The sequence below is a fragment of the Dendrobates tinctorius genome, unplaced genomic scaffold, assembly GCF_039654945.1.
Source record: "Dendrobates tinctorius isolate UK_male_01 unplaced genomic scaffold, ASM3965494v1 ptg000008l, whole genome shotgun sequence".
Lineage (NCBI taxonomy): Eukaryota > Metazoa > Chordata > Amphibia > Anura > Dendrobatidae > Dendrobates > Dendrobates tinctorius.
Genome location: NW_027361676.1, coordinates 56,240,389 through 56,263,300, shown reverse-complemented (window position 1 = coordinate 56,263,300; position 22,912 = coordinate 56,240,389). Strand labels below are relative to the sequence as shown.

Below are 22,912 nucleotides of genomic sequence, written 5' to 3'. Positions count from 1 at the left end.
AATTTTCGTGAAGACTCTGGGAGCGGTGGCGAGCCCCAAAGGAAGCGCGACGAACTGGTAATGTTCGTGAAGAATCGCAAACCGCAGGAACTTCTGATGTCCGGGAAATATGGGCACATGTAGATAGGCATCTTGGATGTCTATGGAACCCATGAATTCCTGCTCCTCCATGGAAGCAATTACCGAGCGAACTGACTCCATCCGGAGTGGCGAAGGCGAACTCTCTTGTTGAGTAACTTGAGATCCAAGATGGGTCGAACTGTCCCGTCCTTTTTCGGCACCACAAACAGGTTTGAATAAAACCCTGTGAAGCGTTCCGATTCGGGAACGGGCACAATCACCCCGGAACTGAGAAGAGAGGCGATGGCCGAACCGAACCCCGGGACCAAGGCCGGATCCCTTGGCGGACGGGATTGTAAGAAACGATCCCGTGGAAGAGAAATGAACTCTATTTTGTATCCTGTTGATACAACCTCTCTGACCCAAGCGTCCTCTACTGAGGAGAGCCAGACGTCGCTGAAGAAGAGAAGTCGACCTCCCAATTGGAAGGGACCCACGGGAGACCGATGGTAGTCATGCGGACGTAGACCGTCCAGATCTAGATCTGGACGGTCTTCCCTGGGAAGAGTGGGACCGCCAGGACGGAGTGGGCCTGAAGGAAACCTTCTTTCTTTCCTGACGTGCCTGTGGCCTTTGCTGGTTGGAAGGGTTTTCCGCCGTATTGAAACGGCGGAAAGTCCGACAGGGACGAAACTGACGCCTTGGAGGAGGTCTGCGAGGCTTGGAGGGGAGAAGAGAACTCGTACCTCCGGTAGCGTCCTTAATAATCTGATCCAATTGTGATCCGAAGAGACGCACTCCCTGAAAAGGCAGATTGGTCAGAGACTTTTTAGAGGACAAGTCCGCCTGCCAGGCCTTGAGCCAAATTGTACGTTGGATTGCCACGATGTTACTTGACGCCTGAACTGCGCAAGATGCGGCATCCAAGGAGGCAGAAAGCAGATAATCCCCCGCATGGGAAATCTGATTGGCGAGATCGGCCAAATGCTCTGGTCGTGCCTTATCCAGAATGCCCTGCCGAAGGTCATCTGCCCAAGTGGATATGGCCTTTGCTGCCCAAGAAGAAACAAAGACTGGACATACCGCTGCTGATGCCGCTTCGAAGGCAGATTTTGCTAGAGATTCTATGATCCTATCATTAGAATCTTTTAGCGACGCCACACCTGACAGCGGAAGGACCGTATTATTAGAAAGTCTGGACACGGGAGGGTCCACCGAGGGAGAAGCGGCCCAGTTGTCCGTGAGCTCTTTAGCAAACGGGTACAGCACGCCGAGACGCTTTCCTCTTTGAAAGCGTCTGGTCGGATCTTCTCGCTCCTTTGTAAAAATCTTTCCAAACTCAGAATGGAAGGGAAACACCCTGGATGGTGTTTCCGCCCGTCTGGACGAAACCTCCTGATCTGAGGATTTCGCAGGGGCGTCAGCGATGTCAAAGGTATGGTGAATCGCGGCAATGAGGTTTTGCACCGTAACCTTCATGTTCGCATCCTGGTCCGAATCCAGCTCTAAGACCCCTTCCGATTCCGAAAGCGCTTCGCCTGACTCGGGGGAGGAGGCCCGAGAGGGAGACTGCTGGGGACTATGGGGTGAGGTAGGACGAGGGGAGGACTCCGCCTGGAGGTCCTGCCTGGGCCTCTTGCGACTGCCGCTGGCTGGCTCAGATGGGACGTCCTGAGACGTGCTGGGTCCCGCCGAAGCTCCCAAGGGCAACTTGTCCAGAACGGCTACTAGGGACTGAGACACCTTGATGAGGTCTGCCACTGACTGTGATTGAGAGGAGGCCCAACCCGGCATGGGGGGCTCACTCGCCCCTGGGGCTATGGATGGCTCCTGAGCGGCGTCGGACTGGACGCAGAGCGGGTACGATCAGACTTAGCGTTGGACATAGTGAAAAGAGAGGCAGTGCCGGACGGTTGGGGGACAGAAGGCAGAGAAGGGTGTCAGTCTGCAGGTGCAGAGCTACTCACGGTCCGGTGTCCCCAAGGGCGACGCTCTCTGATCTGGCTGCAGGATGAGGCCAGGCCAATCCGGCTGAAAAAAAGGCCCAGCGACCGAAATCCGGCAGGGAATGAGGTCCGGCTGGCAGGCTGAGAAGATGGCGACCACCAGGGAAAGGGCGCGCTGCCAGAGGGAGAAGGGCGGAGCTCGCCGCAGAGATCCCCTTAGCACCGCCCGCTGTCCAATAGCAGGCTGGTGTGAGGCAAGGGGGCTGGGAAGGCCTAGGACGGGCGGGAGAGAAGCCCGCTTAGAAGAAAGGGGCAGGGGGCGTGGCCGCGACGCAGCGGTAGGCACGAGATGAAGCCGGGGCCTAAATTAATAGCGCCGGCCGCCTGTCAGCAGGGGGTCGGCGCGGAAGACGCGCCGCAACACCGGGCCACGTCCCTGCTTCCCACAGCCCGACCCCTGTATACCCCTGCCGGGATGAAGAAGAAACGGGGGGGGCGCAGAACAAGGCCCGAAAGAAAAGGGGCCTTCATGGATGCGGCGACCGTGGGGAGAAGCGGGCGCGCAGGCCCTACCGTGGTCCCCTGGCGACCGCCTTAGGATGAAAACGCCGGGGGACCGCTAGACCGCATACTCACCCAGGCCGGGGGCCACAATAAAGGTACCTGAGAATCCCACGCTGTCTGTCGTCTTTATGGAATCCACGCCTCGTCCAACCGTCAGGCTCTGGTAGGCGAGATGGTGGGAGGCGGGGGGGCAAGGACTGTCCGTATAGCTGGCACGCACCTGTGCGAGGCTCCTGGTCCTGCCGCGGAGACCTATGAGGATACGGGGTGGAAGTACACGCCGTACTCATAGTCTCTTTGTGGGAGTACGGATGTGACTGTTCACTCCGTATCCCTCCGAAACCTGTAAAGGAACGACGCACGACGAGGTAGATAGGGGTCTAATAAAAGACCCGTGTCCACCTCCTACTGACACTAAGCTAAACTGAGGAACTTCCTGCCGGTCGGTGGGGTGTACACTGCGGAGGAGGAGCTAACCTTTTTTTGTGCATAGTGTCAGCCTCCTAGTGGCAGCAGCATACACCCATGGTCTCTGTGTCCCCCAATAAGGCGAACGAGAAATATGATTTTTTATTTTTACGCCCGGGCGTTATAAACTTCTGTGAAGCTCTTGGGGGTTCAAAGTGCTCACCACACATCTAGATGAGTTCCTTAGGGGGTCTAGTTTCCAAAATGGGGTCACTTGTGGGGGGGGTTTCCACTGTTTAGGCATATCATGGGCTCTCCAAATGGAACATGTCGTCCGATTTCAATTTCAGCCAATTTTAGGTTGAAAATATCAAACGGCGCTCTTTCCCTTCCGAGCCCTGCTGTGTGCCCAAACAGTGTTTCTCCTCCACATATGGGGTATCAGCGCACTCAGGACAAATTGGACAACAACTTTTGGGGTCCAGTTTCTCCTGATACCCTTGGGAAAATAACAAATTGGGGACTAAACGATCATGTTTGTGGAAAAAATGATTTTATATTTTTACACCCGGGCGTTATAAACTTCTGTGAGGCCCTTGGGGGTTCAAAGTGCTCACCACACATCTAGATGAGTTCCTTACGGGGTCTAGTTTCCAAAATGTGATCACTTGTGGGGGGTTTCCACTGTTTAGGCACATCATAGGCTCTGCAAACCAACATGGCGTCCGATCTCAATTTCAGCCAATTTTAGGTTGAAAAAGTCAAACGACACTCCTTCCCTTCTGAGCCATGCCATGCGCTAAAACAGTGGTTCCTCCCCACATATGCGGTATCAGCGTACTCAGGACAAATTGGACAACAACTTTTGGGGTCCAATTTCTCCTGTTACCCTTGGGAAAATAAAAAAAAAAGTTGCTAAAATATCATTTTTGTGACTAAAAAGTTAAATGTTAATTTTTTCCTTCCACGTTGCTTCTGCTCCAGTGAAACACCTGAAGGGTTAATAATCTTCTTGAATGTAGTTTTGAGTAGCTTGAGGGGTGCAGTTTTTAGAATGGTGTCACTTTTGGGTATTTTCTGCCATATAGACCCCTCAAACTGACTTTGAATGTGAGGTGGTCCCTAAAAAAAATGGTTTTGTAAATTTTGTTGTAAAAATGAAAAATCGCTGGTCAACTTTTAACCCTTATAACTTCCTAATAAAAAAAATTTTTGTTTCCAAAATTGTGCTGATGTAAAAGTAGACATATGGGAAATGTTATTTAGTAATTACTTTGTGTCACATATTTCTCTATTTTAAGGGCATAAAAATTCAAAGTTTGAAAATTGCAATATTTTCAAAATTTTTTCCATATTTCCGTTTTTTTCACAATTAAACGCAAGTTATATGAATGAAATTTTACCACTAACATGAAGTACAATATGTCACGAGAAAACAATCTCAGAATCGCCTAGATCCGTTGAAGCGTTCCAGAGTTATGACCTCATAAAGGGACAGTGGTCAGAATTGTAAAAAATGGCCCGGTCATTAACGTGCAAACCACCCTTGGGGCTTAAGGGGTTAAATAAAGAATTATATAAAAAAAAAAAGTGCACCTATGATAAAAATTACAGACCTCTCCATTGTTTGGAGATGGGAAAACTTGCAAAATCAGCAGTGTATCAAATACTTAAATTCCCCACTGTATATCGTGGGCTGTTATATGGCGGGCAGTTATCTGGTAGTCAGTTATGTGGTGGCCAGTTATGTCTTAAGCAGCTATATAGTGGACAGTTATCTGGTAGGAAGTTATATGGTGAGAAGTTATCTGGTAGGCAGTCATGTCGTGGGAAATTATATGGCGGGCAGTTTTATTTGCCCAAAATTCATAAGTCACATGTGTCAATTTGAAGAATTTGGTGCAAAAATTTTAAATGATACAGAAGAAGGAGAATTGACTTAAATAAATGCAAATGATGAATTGGAGGCCATTATCTTTAACCCCTTCACGACCAATGGCATATAGTTACATCACCGGCTGTGTCACTGCCTTTGCTGCAGGATCCCACACTGAGCTATCATCTTTTCTCTGAGATTCACTCACACATGCCAGCAGAAAGCGCATCATTGATCACGCCTATCGTAACGTAATCACTGGGTTCTGATGGGTTATCCTGACAGGTGGGGGTCTACTGAAGACCCACATGCCTGTCCATCATGATCCTCCTGCATTCATAGGAGATAGCGATTTTCGCTATACATGACAGGGCTGGACAACCGCAGCTTCAAGTCTGCTATTGGTACTATTAAATACAGCACAAAGCAAAAAAAAAATTTTTAAAAATCCACAAAAGTTCATATCACCTTTTTGCCCCATTAAAAATAAATGAAATAATTAAAAAAAAGTGCATATTTGGAATTGCCGAATTTAGAAATGTCCAACCTATCAAAGTATAACTGAATCTGATAGGTAAACAGCATAACGAGAAAAATAATCAAAACACCAGAATTATGTTTTTTTTGGGTTGCGGCAACACTGCAATAAAATGCAAAACATTTCATCTACCCCAAAATGGTAGCAGCAAAACGTCAGCTGACGACACAAAAAATAAGCCCTCACACAGCCACAGACCCTGAAAAGAGAAAATGGCGACATAAGCGGAATTTTTTTTAAAAAAAAATTTGACATTTTCAAGCAGTTATACAGTATAATAATAATAATAATAATGTGGTAGATAGTTATTTGGTGGGCAGTTATACGACAGATGATCCTATAGTAATATAGGCGTGATTTCACAGAAGTGCTTGGGTTCAGATGTGGAAATTAATTAGTTAGTAATACCAAATACCTCTCCAAGTTCCACTAAGAGCTCGCAGTATCTTTGGATCTGTCCTAGTCTCAGGTGGATCTCAGCAGCTTCCTTCAGCCTTTCTTCCTTACTTGGTGCACCTATACCACCACCGAACTTAGACATCTTCACAGTTGTTAACTCTTGAGCTTTAGACTGTCAGGACAAAAACACATGGATTATGGTTACTCAACATTTTATGTTTAGTGTATTACTTAGTGGCACATGTGACCAGATCATCGCCATTTCTCTGTGCAAATAAGTGATCAGATTTCACAATACAATATTAGACTATTACATCCGTATGTTACCAGAGAAAAGACCAAACTATGTATGAGCTGTGTCTTCGTCGCCAGTGAAATGTTCCTTGATTTGAAGACCTGGTAGTAATTAATATCTTCTTTGTGTTGAGTAGCAGTCCCATGTTCGAGCTTTCCTTCTTGACACTCCGTAATAAGTCCATCATTTCATAGACGCTTGTTGCTATCAATGGGTGGCACCACAATAACACCCCAGCAGCAGGCGCGCTGTCTGGGTGTTGTGTTTGACACCAATCTCTCCTTCACATCCCATATACAATCTATTGCCCGCTCTTGCAGCTTACACCTAAAGGACATCTCCAGAATTAGCCCTTTTCTCACCATGGAAACAACAAAAACCCTCACTGTAGCATTGATCCACTCCTGCCTGGATTACTGCAACGCTCTATTAATTGGTCTCCCCGTTACTTGACTATCCCCTCTCCAGTCCATACTTAATGCAGCAGCCAGGGTCATCTATCTGGTTAATCGGTACTCGGACACGTCCGCTCTTTGCCAGTCGTTACATTGGCTGTCCATTCATTTTAGGATCCAATTCAAAGTACTTGCTCTCACCCACAAAGCTCTCCACAGTGCAGCACCCCCCTACATCTCCTCCCTCATTTCTGTCTATCGGCCTAACCGACCGCTGCGCTCTGCAAACGACTTTCGACTGACCTCTGCACTAATCCGTACTTCCCACTCCCGACTCCAAGACTTCTCCCGTGCTGCGCCAATCCTCTGGAATGCTCTATGCCAAGAAATTAGGACTATCCACAATTTGCATAGTTTTAGGCGCTCCCTCAAAACACATTTGTTCAGAGCGGCCTATCACGTTCACTAATCAAAGTCATTCTATGTGTAAGTGTGCATGTGTAGCCCATTCACTATCTCCATCCATCCCTCACTCCCTCAAGATTGCTGGACCATCATTGTAAATAAACCATTGTAAATACACACCTGTACTTTGTATCTCCCCCACCTCATTGTAGATTGTAAGCTCTCACGAGCAGGGTTGTCTTATTTTGCTTTAATTACTGTATTGTTAACGCTATTACTTATAAATTGTGTTTTGAAACTGTTAAACTGTAAAGCGCTGTGGAATATGTTGGCGCTATATAAATAAAGATTATTATTATTAGTACTTTTACAAGATTACTTTCCATTGCTATTTTAGATGTTCATGTTTTACAAGATCAGTACTTAAAACAGTAAAGGGGTATTGCATCTTACATCATTAGGTACAAACAAAGACCTAATCGCATTATAAATGTGGATTATGCCACAATTTTTGGTCAGAGAATTCCAAAAAAAAAAAAGCTTAAACCACTCCAAAACATAATGGTAAGATAGGAAATAATCTTGCAGTTTAAATGGTTAAACTTTATATTTTCTTAATTACAAAATCTAGGAAAAAGGTAGTAAATTACATACCGTAGTTAAAGAAAGAGAGACATACAGGTAATAATTGCTACTGATACATGTGCCTACATGAAATAGTTGTCAAGATTTACCCACTAGACAAAGGTACAATATCCCAAAGAGGTGACACAATGGTCAAAACTATCCACAATTATGACATACTGTATATGTACGGTTAAACGTTTCAAGGTAAAACTACCATACCTTAGAATCAGCCTGACTTATTACCACAAGTGTTGGAATCCCCAACCCATGTTTCGCTTATTAAATAACCTGCTTTTCATCGTTTGTTAAATATCTTTTAACTATTTAAACGCCAAGTTTTCCTCCTGTCTTACTATGATGGCATCATTGTATGATCAGTAATGCGGATTGCAGTTCCCTTTATAGGTATAGTCCTAAGGCCTCTTTCACACATCCGTTTGTCTCCATCAGTCAAAATCCGCCGTTTTGGGAAAAAAACGGATCCGCCATTTTTCTTGGCGGATCCGTTTTTTCCCCCATTGACTTGCATTATCGGTGGATCTTGACGGATGGTCATCCGTTGGATCCGTTTTTTTACGGATCCGCCAAAATTTTGGCGTCCGCTGACATGACGGACCATGAAACTTTTTTTGCCTGGCCAGATCCGCATTTTTCACTGCGAATGCCCGGAAGAATTACCTTTGGCTGTATGGTAGGCCGATGGCTAGAATTCGGGTATTTGGACACATCTCCCGGGTTTTTGGACTGAGTAGAGGTACAAGGCAGGGGTGCCTGTTGTCTCCCCTGCTCTTTGTACTGGCCATTGAACCCCTGGCATCGGCTATTAGAGAGCATGCAGGAACAGCTGGGTTTCATAGAGGGAATAGTGAAGAGATGGTCGCGTTATACGCTGATGACACTTTATTATTTCTGGCTAAAACTTCTGGGTCCCTTCCTATAGCAATGGAAACAATAGAAACATTTGGAAAATACCCTGGTCTGAAGATAAATTGGAGCAAATCAGTTATACTTCCATCCCACTACATTAACTTGGGTTTACAAGTGGTATCGGAATTTGAATACTTAGGCATTAATACATGGGCAAAAATAAATGATTATGAAAAGTTGAATCTTGATCCAGTCTTAATTAAACTTAGAGGTAAACTAGGCACCTGGTCTAAGTTACCATTGTCGGTTGTGGGCCATGCTAACCTGGTCAAAATGATCTGGATGCCACAATTGCTGTATGTTCTACACAACTCCCCAGTATGGATAAATCAGAGGTTTTTCTTTAACCCCTTAAGCCCCAAGGGTGGTTTGCACGTTCATGACCGGGGGAATTTTTACAATTCTGACCACTGTCCCTTTATGAGGTAATAATTCTGAAACGCTTCCATGGATCCCGGTGATTCTGACAGTTTTCTCGTGACATATTGAACTTCATGATAGTGGTAAAATTTCATCTATATAACTTGCGTTTATTTGTGAAAAAAATGGAAATTTGGCGAAAATTTTTTAAATTTCGCGATTTTCCAACTTTGAATTTTTATGCCCTTAAATCACAGAGATACGGCACACAAAAAACTTAACAAGTAACATTTCCCACATGTTTACTTTACATCAGCACAATTTTGGAACCAAAATTTTTTTTTGTTAGGAAGTTATAAGGGTTAAAATTTGACCAGCGATTTCTCATTTTTGCAACACCATTTTATTTTTACCGACCACATCACATTTGAAGCCACTTTGAGGGGTCTATATGATAGAAAATACCCAAAAGTGACACCATTCTAAAAACTGAACCCCTCAAGGTGCTCAAAACCACATTCAAGAAGTTTATTAACCCTTCAGGTGTGACAGGAATTTTTTGAATATTTAAAAAAAAATGAACATTTAACTTTTTTTCACAAAAAAAATACTTCAGGTCCAATTTTTTTTATTTTACCAAGGGTAACAGGAAAAATTGGACTGCAAAAGTTATTGTGCAATTTGTCCTGAGTACGCTGATACCTGATATGTGGGGGGGAACCACTGTTTCGGCGCATGGCAGAGCTCAGAAGGGAAGGAGCTCCGTTTGACTTTTTCAATGCAAAATTGGCTGGAATTCTGATCGGACGCCATGTCACGTTTGGAGAGCCCCTGATGTACCTAAACAGTGGAAATCCCCCACAAGTGACCCTATTTTGGAAACTAGAGCCCCCAAAGAACTTATTTAGATATCTGGTGAGAACTTTGAACCCACAAGGGCTTCACAGAAGTTTATAACGTACAGCGGTACAATTAAAAAATCATATTTTTTCCACAAAAATGATCTTTTCACCCCCAATTTTTATTTTTCCAAGGGTAACAGGACCCTAAAAGTTATTGTGCAATTTGTCCTGAGTACGCTGATACCCCACATGTGGGGGTAAACCACTATTTGGGTGCATGGCAGAGCTCGGAAGGGAAGCAGTGACATTTGACGTTTTTGGCTGGAATTGAGATCGGACACCATGTCGCGTTTGGAAAGCCCCTGACGTACCAAAACAGTGAAAACCCCAAACAAATGACACCATTTTGGAAACTAGACCCCCCAAGGAACATATCTAGATGTGTGGTGAGCACTTTGAACCCCCCAGTGCTTCACAGAAGTTTATAATGCCCGGGCATGAAAATAAAAAAATCTTATTTTTTCCACAAACATGATCATTTAGTCCCCATCTTTTTTATTTTCCCAAGGGTAACAGGAGAAATTGGACCCCAAAAGTTGTTGTCCAATTTCTCCTGAGTACGGTGATACCCTATATGTGGGAGAAAACTACTGTATGGGCACAATTCGGGGCTCGGAAGGGAAGTAGTGACGTTTTGGAATGCAGACATTGATGGAATGGTCTGCGGGTGTCATGTGCGTTTGGAGAGCCCCTGATGTACCTAAACTATTGAAACTCCCCATAAGTGACCCCATTTTGGAAACTAGACCCCCCACGCAAATTATCTAGATGTGTGGTGAGCACTTTGAACCCCCAAGTGCTTCACAGAAGTTTATAATGCCCGGGCGTGAAAATAAAAAAAATCATTTTTTTCCACAAAAATGATATTTTTGCCCCCAATTTTTTATTTTCCTAAGGGTAACAGGAGAAATTGGACCCCAAAACTTGTTTTGCAATTTGTCCTGAGTAGGCTGATACCCTATATTTGGGGGTAAAACACTGTTTGGGCGCATGGCAGAGCTTTTTTTTTATTTTTTTGCTGATGATGATGTGTGGCAGCTCGTTTTTTGCGGGACAAGATGACGTTTTCAGCAGTACCATGGATATTTATATGTGTCTTTTTGATCGTGCGTTATTGCACTTTTTGTTCGGCGGTATGATAATAAATCATTTTTTGCTTTGTTTTTTATTTTTATTTTTTAAGGGGTTTGCTAAAGGGGTTAACTAATGGGACAGTTTTATAGGGTGGGTCGTTACGGACGTGGCGATACCAAATATGTGTACTTTTATTGTTTTGTTTTTTTAATTCCAAAAAATGAATTTATTAGGGAATATTTTTTTTTTTTTTTTTTATTTATTTAGCGATTTTTTTTAAAATTATTTTTACACTTTTTTACACAGGCTTCCTCCTTGCCTGCGCTTTGCAGGCATGAGGAAGCCAGCTCCCTGCAGGCCCCCGAAGGTCCCCGTCGCCATCTTGGATTCGGGGACCTGCAGGGATGGAGCCCCCCGCAGCAGCGCTGCACACTGCGCTGCTGTGGGGGGCTCAGGGAAGCACGGAGGGGGCCCCCTTCTCTGCCGATGCTTCCCTTTAACCCCTGGTACACCGCGATCGTGTTTGATCGCGGTGTGCAAGGGGTTAACGTGTTGGGGGCGGTCCGTGACCGCCCCTGACACATTGTGCCGGGTGTCAGCTGTGATAATCAGCTGACACCCGGCCGCGATCAGCGGCGCTCACCATGTGGGCGCCGCTGATCGCTGTGACGTACTATCCCGTCCCTGGGAAATAAGTCCCAGGGCACATGGACGGGATAGTACGTCACATGGCAGTAAGGGGTTAAAGTCAGTCAGGAGTTTAGAAGCTTAATATGGGGCTCCGAGAATTAAACTGGAAACATTGCAAAGAAATAAAACATTGGGAGGGCTTGTGGTTCCTAACCCATGGGTATATTATGTGGCATCTCAGCTTCAACATATTCGGGGATGGGATGACCCTGGGGGAGGTGGAGCTCAGCGTATGTTGCTACAGCACTATTTCCGATTGGATAAACACTACGAGGTCTTTGAGGCGCATAAGTTTGGGACACTTGGAGGCAAAATACTGACTATGCTGTTATGTCATAAACTTTGGGGGATGGTGAAAAAATTACAAGGAATAGAAGGTGTTTCAAAATTTACTTCATTATGGAACACTCCAGGGCTTCCAAATCTTTACCAACTTTTGGGATTTGGCTCCTGGAGCGCCAAGGGTTTAAACAGACTTAATCAAGTGCTGATAGGTGATGGGATTAAGGAATTCTCACAGCTGCAAAGCAAATATGAGTTACCTCCCTCTGAATTCTATAAACACTTAGGGTACCGTTACACATAATGATGTCCCACCAACGATCCGACGTGGATGGGATCGCTGGGACATTTTTAGCTGATCGCTGGTGAGCGGTCACATAGACAGCCCCTCCAGCGATCAGGACCAGCAAGCACGCTGGTTACCAACGTAAACATCGGGTTTCTAAGGGCCTGACAGACTGGAGTAGCAGATAGCAGAGCTACTCCGGTCTGTGCACCGCTCTGCCTCCACCTCCCGCCCTGCCTGCAGTGCACGCTGATATCTAGGGTAAACATCAGGTTTTTAATGGTCCCGCGGCCTTTAGAAAACCGATGTTTACGTTGGTAACCAGCGTGCAGCGTCGCTCATCGCTGGCTCCTGCTGCCACACGCAGCGATGCGCACTGGCCAGCGGGAGATCAGCGATGAAAAGACGATCCAGCACGATCAGCGATGGCCCGCGGGGGGGCCGATCGCTGCTGGATGTTACACACAGCGATCTCGCTCGAGAGATCGCTGATGAGTCACAAAATCAGCGATCTCGCCAGCGAGATCGCTGTGTGTAACGGACCCTTTACAATTTAGACACACATATCGGGCGGAAGGCAATGTTTTGGAAGGAGGGGTACCCCGAAACTCAATAATACAGAGAATAGCAGTTACCAGTTCTACCAGTTCTTCTGGATTTATATCACTACATTGTAACATTCTCTCAGACATTATATTGACAAACCAGCCGATGCGATCAAAAGAGAAATGGGAGAGTGTAATGGGTCCCATAGAGGAAAATCAATGGTCAGATATACTGGAAAGAGTTCCACAGCTGTCTTTAACCCCTTCCTGACATCCAACGTACTATCCCGTCCATGGGACCCGGGCCCCTATGCCCATGGACGGGATAGTACGTCTACCGCGATCAGCGGCGCCCACGTGGTGAGCGCCGCTGATCGCGGCCGGGTGTCAGCTGATTATCACAGCTGACACCCGGCACAATGTGTCAGGGGCGGACACGTTAACCCCTTGCACACCGCGATCAAACATGATCGCGGTGTACCGGGGGTTAAAGGGAAGCATCGGCAGGGAGGGGGCTCCCTCCGTGCTTCCCTGAGCCCGCCACGGCAGCGCAATGTGCAGCGCTGCTGCGGGGGGCTGCTTTCCTGCAGGCCCCCGAATGCAAGATGGCGACGGGGGCCTTCGGGGGCCTGCAGGAAGCTGGCTTCCTCAGTGCCTGCAAAGCGCAGGCATGAGGAAGCCTTCTGCACTGACTGTGACAGATCGCTGATCTGTCACAGTGATCTGTGATGTGACAGATCAGCGATCTGTCACAGGACAGTGATGTCCCACCTGGGACTATTTAATAAAGTTAAAAAAAAAATAAAAAAAAGTGTTAAAATAACTTGAAAAAAATCGCCAAATTAGAAAAAAAAAAAAAAATTCCCCCAAATAAATCCATTTTTTTTTTAAATAAAAAAAAATAAATAAAAGTACACATATTAGGTATCGCCGCGTCCGTAACGACCCGCCCTATAAAACTGTCCCATTAGTTAACCCCTTTAGCGAACCCCTTAAAAAATAAAAATAAAAAACGAAGCAAAAAATAATGATTTATTATCATACCGCCAAACAAAAAGTGTAATAACGCGTGATCAAAAAGACGTATATAAATATCCATGGTACCGCTGAAAACGTCATCTTGTCCCGCAAAAAACGAGCCACCACACAGCATCATCAGCGAAAAAATAAAAAAGTTATAGCTCGCAAAATAAAGCGATGCAAAAATAATAATTTTTTATATAAAATAGTTTTCATTGCATAAAACCGACAAAACATAAAAAAAGACCTAAATGAGGTATCGCTGTAACCGTACCGACCCGAAGAATAAAACCGCTTTATCAATTTTATCGCACGCGGAACGGTGTAAACGCACCCCCCCAAAAGAAATTCATGAAACGCTGGTTTTTGTTCATTCTGCGTCCCAAAAACCGGAATAAAAAGCGATCAAAAAATATCACGTGCCCGAAAATGGTACCAATAAAAACGTCAACTCGTCCCGCAAAAAATAAGACCTCACATGACTCGGTGGGTCGAAATACGGAAAAATTATAGCTCTCAATGTGTGGTGATGCAAAAACTATTTATAGAATAAAAAGCGTCTTTTAGCGTGCGACAGCTGCCAAATATAAAAAACGCCATAAATAGTAAATCAAACCCCCCGTTATCACCCCCTTAGTTAGGGAAAAATAATAAAATAAAAAAAATGTATTTATTTCCATTTTTCCATTAGGGTTAGGGTTAAGGCTAGGGTTAGGGTTAGGGCTAGGGTTAGGGTAGGGTTAGGGCTAGGGTTAGGGTTAGGGCTAGAGTTAGGGCTAGGGCTGAGATTAGGGTTAGGGGTGTGTTGGGGTTCGGGTTGGAGTTAGAATTGGGGGTTTCCACTGTTTGGGCACATCAGGGGCTCTCCAAATGCAACATGGCGTCTCATCTCAATTCCAGAAAATTCTGAGTTGAAAAAGTCAAATGGTGCTCCTTCCCTTCCAAGCTCTGCCATGCGCCCAAACAGTGTTTTACCCCCACATGTAGGGTATCATCCTACTCAGGTCAAATTGCAAAACAATTTTTGGGGTCCAATTTCTCCTGTTACCCTTAGGAAAATAAAAAATTGGGAGCAAAAATATCATTTTTGTGGAAAAAAATGATTTTTTTATTTTCACGTCCGAGCGTTATAAACTTCTGTGAAGCCCTTGGGGGTTCAAAGTGCTCACCACACATCTAGATAAGTTCCTTAGGGGGTCTCGTTTCCAAAATGGGGTCATTTGTGGGGATTTCCACTGTTTAGGTACATTAGGGGCTCTCCAAAGGCAACATGACACCCGCAGACCATTCCATCAAAGTCTGCATTCCAAAACGTCACTACTTCCCTTCTGAGCCCTGACGTGTGTCCATACAGTAGTTTTCTCCCACATATGGGGTGTCAGCGTACTCAGGACAAATTCGACAACAACTTTTGGGGTTCAATTTCTCCTGTTACCCTTGGGAAAATAAAAAAATTGGGGACTAATTGATCATGTTTGTGGAAAAAATACGATTTTTTTATTTTCATGCCCTGGCATTATAAACTTCTGTGAAGCCTTTGGGGGTTCAAAGTGCTCACCTCACATCTAGATAAGTTCCTTAGGGGGGTCTAGCTTTCAAAATGGGGTCATTTGTGGGGGGTTTCCACTGTTTAGGTACATTAGGGTCTCTCCAAAGGCAACATGACACCCGCAGACCATTCCATCAAAGTCTGCATTCCAAAACGTCACTACTTCCCTTCCGAGCCCCGACGTGTGCCCATACAGTAGTTTTCTCCCACATATGGGGAATCAGCATACTCAGGACAAATTGGACAACAACTTTTGGGGTCCAATTTCTCCTGGTACCCTTGGGAAAATAAAAAAATGGTGACTAAAAGATCATGTTTGTGGAAAAAATACGAATTTTTTTATTTTCACGCCCGGGCGTTATAAACTTCTGTGAAGCACTGGGGGGTTCAAAGTGCTCACCACACATCTAGATAAGTTCCTTGGGGGGTCTAGTTTACAAAATGGTGTCATTTGTGGGGGGTTTCCACTGTTTAGGTACATCAGGGGTTTTCCAATCGCGACATGGTGTCCGATCTCAATTCCAGCCAAAAACGTCAAATGGCGCTGCTTCCCTTCCGAGATCTGCCATGCGCCCAAATAGTGGTTTACCCCCACATGTGGGGTATCAGCGTACTCAGGACAAATTGCACAATAACTTTTAAGGTCCTGTTACCCTTGGAAAAATAAGAATTGAGGGTGAAAAGATCATTTTTGTGGGGAAAATATGATTTTTTAATTGTACGGCTTTATGTTATAAACTTCTGTGAAGCCCTTGGGGGTTCAAAGTTCTCACCACACATCTAGATAAGTTCCTTAGGGGGGGTCTAGTTTCCAAAATGGTGTCATTTGTGGGGGGTTTCCACTGTTTTGGTACATCAGGGGTTTTCCAATCACGACATGGTGTCCGATCTCAATTCCAGCCAAAAACGTCAATTGGTGCTGCTTCCCTTCCGAGCTCTGCCATGCGCCCAAATAGTGGTTTACCCCCACATGTGGAGTATCAGCGTACTCAGGACAAATTGCACAATAACTTTTAGAGTCCTGTTACCCTTGGGAAAATGAAAATTGGGGTGAAAAGATCATTTTTGTGGAAAAAATATGATTTTTTAATTGTACCGCTGTACGTTATAAACTTCTGTAAAGCCCTTGTGGGTTCAAAGTTCTCACCACATATCTAGATAAGTTCCTTGGGGGGTCTAGTTTCCAAAATGGGGTCACTTGTAGGGGGTTTCCACTGTTTAGGTACATCAGGGACTCTCCAAACGTGACATGGCGTCTGATCTGAATTCCAGCCAATTTTGCATTGAAAAAGTCAAACGGCGCTCCTTCCATTCTGAGCTCTGCCATGTGCCGAAACAGTCGTTCTCCCCCACATATCAGGTATCAGCGTACTCAGGACAAATTGCACAATAACTTTTGCAGTCCAATTTCTCCTGTTACCCTTGATAAAATAAAAAAAATTGAACCTGAAATATTTTTTTGGTGAAAAAAAGTTAGATGTTCATTTTTTTTAAATATTCAAAAAAATTCCTGTGACGCACCTAAAGGGTTAATAAACTTCTTGAATGTGGTTTTGAGTACCTTAAGGGGTGCAGTTTTTAGAATGGTGTCACTTTTGAGTATTTTCTATCATATAGACCCCTCAAAGTGGCTTCAAATGTGATGTGGTCCTAAAAATAAAATGGTGTTGTAAAAATGAGAAATCGCTGGTCAACTTTTAACCCTTGTAACTTCCTAACAAAAAAAAATTTTGGTTCCAAAATTGTGCTGATGTAAAGTAAACATGTGGGAAATGTTAGTTATCAAGTTTTTTGTGTGCCGTATCTCTGTGATTTAAGGGCATAAAAATTCAAATTTGGAAAATTGCGAAATTTTCAAAATTTTTGCCAAATTTCCGCTTTTCTCACAAATAATCGCAAGTTATTTGAATGAATTTTTACCACTAACATGAAGTACAATATGTCACGAGAAAACAATGTCAGAATCACCGGGATCCATGGAAGCGTTCCAGAGTTATGACCTCATAAGGGTACAGTGGTCAGAATTGTAAAAATTGGCCCGGTCATGAACGTGCAAACCACCCTTGGGGGTGAAGGGGTTAAGTGAATCCCATAGACTGTCCCATATATATGTGATACACCTCAATTCTTATTTAACATAGGATTTCGTTCAAGTCACCACTGTCCTAGATGCAAAACAAACATGGCAGATATGTTTCACATAATGTGGATCTGTCCTGACTTGGTGGCCTTTTGGAGGAGTGTTGCAGCAACAATTAACAGGGTTTATTCAGTTGATGTAGAGCTTACATATATTGGGATATGTTGAAGATCTGCCTATTGATGAGTACGGCAAAATAGCGGTGGCACGTATGTTATATATGGCAAGGAAATTCATAGCCCAAAAATGGATAGCAGATCAGGAGCCTATGATATCTGAATTTTTTTAAAAAGTTAACTGGTTAGTAATTTTGGAAAAAGACATATACCTAAAACGAGACGCTATCTCTAAATTTGTCAAGATATGGGGTCTATGGATTGATGGCTCTGGTTTGACATCTAGGGAACTGAGGAGATTTCGCCTCGGCTTGCTTTGAGTTATGTTTATATGGTGCTTCAAATTAAACTTCTTTGAAAATTAATCAAAATGTTATTAGTGCTTCCAAAAGTTATATGTAATTGGTTTGACTATTGTTACTATGTTCAAATATTTGTTCACCTAATTATGCTGGTTTTGCAGAGTCAAGATGTATAAATAACTCATGATTAATGCTTCTTAAGGTTGGGGGGTGGAAAACTGTTTCTCCAATGTTTGTCTGGTTGTTGTTGTTGTTCCCCTTTTTTTTTTCTTTTGTGTAAGGGTTTTGGCCCTGCGGATCCGCAGCGGTGTACAATAGCATTATAACCTATGGAAAACAAAAACCGCAGTGCAGATGGTGCGGATTTTTCCGCGGTTTTCAATCCACAGAAAGAAATGACATGTCAATTCTTTCTGCGGATTCCGCTGCGGTTTGCCATCTGCTCCATTGTAGAGATGATAAACCGCAGGGCAAAACCGCAGGGTAATCCGCAGATAAACCGCAGGTCTTTTGACCTGTGGATTTACCTGCGGATTTTACAAAATCCGCACAGAAAAATCCGCGGAGCATTCTCCAGCGTGTGCACACACCCTAAATCTTTATAAAAATCAATAAAAAAAAATTGATATTAAAAAAAAGATGACGAATGTTCACTGCTCCACACGTCCAGTGTCCCAGGCGTGGGGAGCAGTGAGTATTCCGGCAACTGTCCTCTGCTTGTAAGCAGTGCATGACGTCATGCGTCGCTTAGGCCTCTTTCACACATCCGTTTTGCGCCGTCAGGCAAGATCCGGCTTTTTTTGTAAAACCGGATCCGGTGAAATGCAATGCCGGATCCGGTTTTTCCCCATTGACTTGTATTAGCGCTGGATCGCGCCAGATGGCATTGCAGTTCGTCTGTTTTTTTGCCGGATCCGGCTACTTGTCTCATTCCCGCGTCTGGAAAAAACGGCTACTGTAACGTTTTTTGTCTCCGGCGAAAAAGCCGGAAGCGCCCGATCCGCCGCTTCCGGCTTTTTGCCACAATGAAAGTCTATGGGCGCCGGATCCAGAAAAAGACGGATCCAGCCACCAGATCCGTTTTTTTAAGTCTGCGCATGCTCAGATCCAATTGGCCAGCCCCCAGGAAACAGATGTAAACTGCTAGACGGATCCGTCAGAAAAACGGATCCGTTTCTACAGTTGTCCAAAATTTACGCCGGATCCGTTTTTCTAAAAATAGCCGGATCCTGCCTGACGGCAAAAAACTGATGTGTGAAAGTAGCCTTACAAGCATAAATCAGCTGCTGGCATCAGAATAGGACGCTGAGAGAGAGCGGAGGGAAGGTAAGTAGAATGGCTTATTTTTTTTAAATGTTTTTTTCTGATGGGGGCCATGTAAACCAGGATAGGGATGAGGTGGCCATGCAGACAGGATGGGGATGAGGGGGCCATGCAAACCAAGATAGGGATGAGAAGCCATGCAAACCAGGATAGTGATGAGGAAGCTATGCAGACCAGGATTGGGATGAGGAGACCATGTATACCAGGATGGGGATGAGGGGCCATGCATACCAGGATAGAGATGAGGGGGCTATGCCTACCAGGATTGGTGATGAAGAAACTATGCAGACCAAGATGGCGATGAGGGGATCATGTATACCAGGATGGGGATGGGTGGGCCATGCAGACCATGATGGGGATGAGGTGACCATGCATAAAAGGATGGGGATGAGGGGACCATGCATACCGGGATGGGGATGAGGGGTCCATGCATACCAGGATGGGGATGAGGGGTCCATGCATACCAGGATGGGGATGAGGGGACCTGTATACCTGGATTGGGGACATACAGTACATACCAGGATGGGGGATATTAGTACAGCATTGACCACATTTTTGCTTACATTTCTTTTTCTATTTTCCTCCAATAACTAGGTGTGTCTTACAGTCCAGTGCATTTTATAGTCCGAAAAAATACGGTACTTTATAAGATGGGAAAACCCCTTCAGGGAAATACCATTTCATTTAAGCTGTTTGGAGAATGAACAATCACATATGTATAGATATAGAAATGTAATATTACCACTATTAAGTCTAAATATCACCACTTACCGTCTTGAACCTGACTAGATGCTTCATGTGCATAATTCCTTTGCAGTAGTTTTGAGGCAGTAAGCTGTCATCTTGACCTTTTAACACAGCAACTAAGTCCCATAAATTTTTACTGCCACCTGGAGGCTGAAAGAAGCAGAAAAAAGAACAAATACTATCTGTTGATTATACTGGCCAGTAGGGTCTTACTAGAGCAGCAGCTAAAGCATAAAAATTGAAGTTATCTTTACCTTGCTGACACTTGCCTCCAGTCATCAGAGAGGTGCAGGGGGTGGCTACAGTCACTATTCTGTAAGTGCAACTGTATTCAGTACCCAACATTTATGTTGTCAGCCCCCTCTGCGCACACACTTTCTGCACACACACTCCGCAGACCAGGCTGTCAAAGTGCTAGCGAGCGACTATAGCCGTGCTCACCGTATAGAAGGTGATGACTGTAATGGCTCCCTGCATCACACCTATGACTGGGCGAGCATCCCCAGCAGATATCTTCAGATCCAGTTACCTTTCTTTGTACAATCACTATAATATCTTTATATTTTAAACAAATTTAAAGATTCACTTTGTTTTTAACCTTTTTAAAGACTAAGACAGCATCATTCAATTATGGTGTTATAGTTCTTAACAGGGTAAGGTAGCAATAAGACCTTTCCTTATGGTCATATGCCAAATCAGAATCACAATGAAAATCGAGTGGTGAATAATAATCCAAAGTTTTAAATGATAAGGTTATGCTGTACCAGCATTGTCAGTGTAACTGGGAACTAATTCATCTGTAATATACTGCAGTAACAGCAGCATTTTTTATATTCTTCCAACATTGGGCAGTTTAATATTGTTCTGTCCTAATTTTTCTTCTGAAGAAAAATCCTGAAACCAATGCTTGAGTGTCACAGAAAGTGTGATTCCTGACTAGTGAGATGGACAGGCCAAAAGATAAAAGAAAAAGATCTGTATTCCAGAATTGTAAACACAACTGTCTACCTAACAAAGAGTGCGTGTTTAAAAGAAATTAATTATTTTACATTCTTCCTGGTAGTAATAGTCTAATATTAGACCTCTACACTGCAACACCGCTGTTCATTACAACCGGTTACCTTCCATTTTTCTTAGCTAGAGAGTAATGTCCAAGTGATCCAAACCTAAGGTTGTGTTTACATTAAAGAGCTGAAGAGAGGATCAATACAGTCCTAGGAGACCTCAGAGTGTTAGGGTACAGTCACACTTGGCGACGCACCAGCGATCCCAACAACGATGCGACCTGGTAGGGATCGCTGGTGCGTCGCTACGAGGTCACTGGTGAGATGTCAAACAGTCAGATCTCACCAGCGACGCAGCAATAATACGGAATTATACGACGGTCGTTGGGACCCTGTCTCTCAGACCTGTTGTACTGAGGTCGTTCGTCGTTGTCCCTGTCAAACACAGCAATGCATGCTGGCCAGCGGGACACCAGCGAACAAAAAAATCGCCCAGGACATTCGAGCAAGATCAGCGACATCGCAGCAGGGGCCCGATCGCCGCTATGTGTCACACGTAGCGAGATCGCAGGCGAGATCGCTGTTGCGTCACAAAATCGGTGACACAACAGCGATCTCGCTATGTGAGACGGGGGCTTTACACACGGATTTTAGGGCAATTAGAGGCTTTGCAGTTTAGAAACTCCTGACAAATTTATTCACCGTAAATTAATTTCAAAAGATTTAGTCATCGTGTATAAGAGATCTATTTAATAATGCATGCAGTTTGTATTGTGAAGCCTGCTACTGAATGCAGAATACTAAAACTACATGAACATTATCATAAATCCCATGCAGACTGCAGACATCAGTCAGATATAGAATATCTTACTAATTACAGCTTGAAATTGTAAGTAAAGCTCCACATTTTTTAGTAAAATAGACACTGGTGAAAATTATAAAACGCTGCAAAAAAATACATACAAACATAATAACTGGATGACATAATCCCTTAAGTGGCATCTCATAATTGCAGGAACATGGCCCTTACCGACAGACATTCTGAAAACCATCTCAGTTTCTTGCTCCTCTGATTACCGGTCAGCTTGTCCACTTCTTGTTTAATATCCCGTGATACTTTCCCGCATAGTAAAGGTGGGGCGCCAGGCTCCATGGCACGGTCTAACAGATGAAGAAAACAAAAATTTCTTATTAACATATAAATCATCATCCCTCCAATAGTCAGAATTAGGATGATCACATACCAGTGTTACCAATTATTTCTTCCCACGGACGATCTGCCAGAATATTTATTTGCAGAGGTGAAATTAATGGAGTTAGTGACCAAAGCCTCACAGTGGAATCCCGTGAACAAGAAGCCATAGTAAACGGTCGATTGGGATGGCATGTTAGACCTGAGTGATCATCGGGGAATGAAACATAAAAAAAATCAAACTCTCTCTCAGATGACTCAGAATATACTTTCATTATGACATAGTAAGACATACTAGTGAGAATGAGTAACTCGGACCCACCAATCGTGACAAGTATGTGGTCTTCGCCTACGCTTGAGACGTGGCCCTATATTAGGTGCGTTATTCTTAGATTACAGCCTTTGCTGTTCCCCTGAGGAATGTTTCTGAAGTCTTTACTGATAGCTTTTTGCTATTTGTTTATGGGGTTTTTCAATGTAGCCAGCACGAGCCACTGATTTGAATGATTGGCTGAAGCGGTCCTGTGTACTGCAGTCATAACATCTTGGACAAAGAGAAGGGTAATACCTGAGTGTCTTATTTTAACCTAGTGGAAGCCAATGGGGAGGTAAAAGTTATTCCAAGAAATACACTTTTAGAATTCTCATAATGTTATCACTGTTATTTCCGGAAAACTTCTTCAAAAGGATTTCCACTCTAAACATACTGTAAATTGGGAATTTATTAGTAAATGAAAAGAGAGAATTAAAATCAAAATGTAAAAAGGATGTCTTTTTTTACTTTTACTTGCGAAGCCATATTGCCCTATGAATTATAGGGGTGGGTGTGTGGTCAGCTACTGACTGTAAAGCCACATGCACACGTTGAGGATTTGGTGAGTTATTTACCTCAATATTTGTAAGCCAAAACCAAGAGTAGGACAGTCAAAGGAAAAGTAAC

The 22,912-nt window shown here is 44.1% G+C and overlaps 1 protein-coding gene across 7 annotated transcripts in view; it reads right to left on the bottom strand.

Annotated features, from left to right (window-relative positions):
* Positions 1–22,912, bottom strand: part of WDR17 (WD repeat domain 17) — a 217,495-nt gene that overhangs the window by 57,549 nt on the left and 137,034 nt on the right. For 6 of the 7 annotated variants that reach the window (XR_012232611.1, XM_073577634.1, XM_073577644.1 and 3 more), the window contains 4 exons: positions 22,025–22,174; positions 21,811–21,941; positions 19,801–19,926; positions 5,808–5,963 (listed from right to left, as the gene is read on the bottom strand). Coding sequence is in view for 6 of the 7 variants with exons in the window: in XM_073577634.1 (XP_073433735.1) it covers positions 5,808–5,963; positions 19,801–19,926; positions 21,811–21,941; positions 22,025–22,174 (563 nt within the window). In the remaining variant the exon portion in view is untranslated. The remainder of the gene's footprint in view (positions 1–5,807; positions 5,964–19,800; positions 19,927–21,810; positions 21,942–22,024; positions 22,175–22,912) is intronic. The other variant, XM_073577651.1, reaches the window with a different exon arrangement.